Genomic DNA, 2,041 nt, shown 5'->3' on the forward strand with positions numbered 1-2,041 from the left:
TTATCAATGCAGCTGAGTTGCATTATCAATGCAATCAAAGTACACCAAAAGTTAAACAGAGAGAACAACCACAATCTATAATATCCAAGTACAATGTATGTTTCAAAGTATATACACCAAAGCTACTAGTCCAAATTCGGAATCATGGACTGATGGAGTATTTTTTCAGATCATTGAGAATGCCAACATATATAGTTTGGTAGAGTTGAAAAATATGTAAAATGTAGATAGATTAGCCAATGGATTTTGACTACTATGCGGAGGGGTAGTCATATTTACCAAATATTCTTATTGGAGGGGTATCCCATATGGTTGGGAATACTCTCTCTAAAGTATCATAGAATGGATAAAATTTTTGCCACAAAGCAGAGCAAAGCCTGCAACATGTATCAAGATTTGGTTCGGTATATAAGCTAAACCAGTATGTATCAATCCAAACCGAGATCGGACTGTCCTTGATGTTTCGGATGGTATTATAGACTAGAGGGAGAAAAACATTGGAAACCTACCATGGTATTAGCTGCATGTCGTACCTAACTGGTAATATATTGGTATGGTTCTCCGTGCTGGTTTTTTGAACAAAGTTTATTGATAACACTTTCTTCCATAGAACACTTGATGAACAAGATACCTACGTGCATGCATGCCGCTCGAGCAGAAGAGTAGCCAAAGCAAAAAGCTCTTCCCTTACTTGCAACTATCCTCCTCCATTGAAGAGGAGTGATCTACGATAATGGAATGAACTGAGGCGATCCATTAGAGAAAGAGAAACCTTGGCTACTATTTACATTACATTCACTGAAGAATTGCAGAGCAAACAACACTCCGACATTATTCTCCCAATGATGCTCCCCTCCTCAACCTCAATGTTCCTGCTCTCCCGGTTCCAAAGATGCAGGGCGAAGCTCCGTCTACGAATGGAATCGTGCTTCTTCGCAATCCACTTCCAATGCTTCCCATTTCTGGGCGCCTGAAACAGCGTCGATATCTTATGCCAACCCACCGGATAGAATGCCGCCGGCGGCAATACTCTGAATTCAAAGCCAGGCCTCCCGGCGACCCTGGCGACGACCCTCGAAACAAGGTAAGGTCCGTTGTGACCCCACTTGCTCCCATTGAAGGTCCGCGCGAACTCCTCTATGAATTTATAAAGAAGTGGATGCTCCTCATCGAATGCCATCACGGCGTTGTTCAGCCGGCTCCAGTTACCGGTCTCGGCGTTGACGGACTGGGCTCCAATGGCATTCCTCAGACCATGGAAGCTTCTCAGAACTATGACGTCGGCGTCGATGTAAACTCCTCCATACTTGTACAAGATTGCAAGCCGGAGCAAGTTGGATAGATTCTGGCCAAGGGGGACATTCCCGGGATTGACTTCCCCTTTCAAGAGCCGATGGAACCATGGTTCGGCAGGCGTGTTCTTGAAGAGGTAGGGGAAGTCCGGCGACATGGCCGCCAACCGGAAGCCCCTCTCGGAGAAAGGTCTCAATAGCTGCTCGCCGCTCGGCGAGTCCATGGCGTTGGAAACAATGAGCAAGCAGGCGTTTTGATGGGACTTGAACAAGCTCTCGACCGCAAACAACTCCCTGGGGCGAAAAACTTCCGAGGAGGAGATCCAGGTCATGAAAAAACGAGGCGTGCAAGGAGAATCCAGGGGATTAGAGCGAGACCCGTGAAGGAACTCGGCAGCTCGCGCGGAGAACCGACGCGACCGAGCACTGGGGTGAAGGAAGCTGGGAAAAAGCTTGCCCCTTTCCGACCCCGCGGGCTTCCTGGAAGGCAGAGAGGAGTTCGGCTGGGTATGGGGATGATGTCCATCGCCGGAACCCGGCGAAAGGTGAGAACTTTGGAGGGATGCGGCGAAAGAAGGGGTCTTTGGGCTGGGGTCGCGAAGAGGAGCGAAAGCAGGGTGGTTGGCGCGGCAGAGGAGGCCGAGGCCGAGGCCGCTGCAGGCGAGGAAGTAGATAAGGAGGGGGAGGGCGACGATGGAGGTCGGGAGGATGAGAACAAGGTAAGAAAGCGGCTGCGTTGGCCTCAGCAT

At 49.3% G+C, this 2,041-nt stretch overlaps 1 protein-coding gene across 1 annotated transcript; it reads right to left on the reverse strand.

Annotated features, from left to right (window-relative positions):
* Positions 1-734: 734 nt before the first annotated feature.
* On the reverse strand, positions 735-2,041 carry LOC103721120 (uncharacterized protein At4g19900-like). Its single transcript, XM_017846180.3, has one exon. It carries the CDS (start codon positions 2,039-2,041, stop codon positions 785-787), a length of 1,257 nt encoding a protein of 418 aa, XP_017701669.2. The 3' UTR covers positions 735-784.

The sequence above is a fragment of the Phoenix dactylifera genome, chromosome 2 (assembly GCF_009389715.1).
Source record: "Phoenix dactylifera cultivar Barhee BC4 chromosome 2, palm_55x_up_171113_PBpolish2nd_filt_p, whole genome shotgun sequence".
NCBI classification, from domain to species: domain Eukaryota; kingdom Viridiplantae; phylum Streptophyta; class Magnoliopsida; order Arecales; family Arecaceae; genus Phoenix; species Phoenix dactylifera.

Excerpts from the sequence above, each read along its gene's own strand:
- LOC103721120 (XM_017846180.3), bottom strand. The coding sequence starts at position 2,041 with ATGCTGAGGCCAACGCAGCCGCTTTCTTACCTTGTTCTCATCCTCCCG.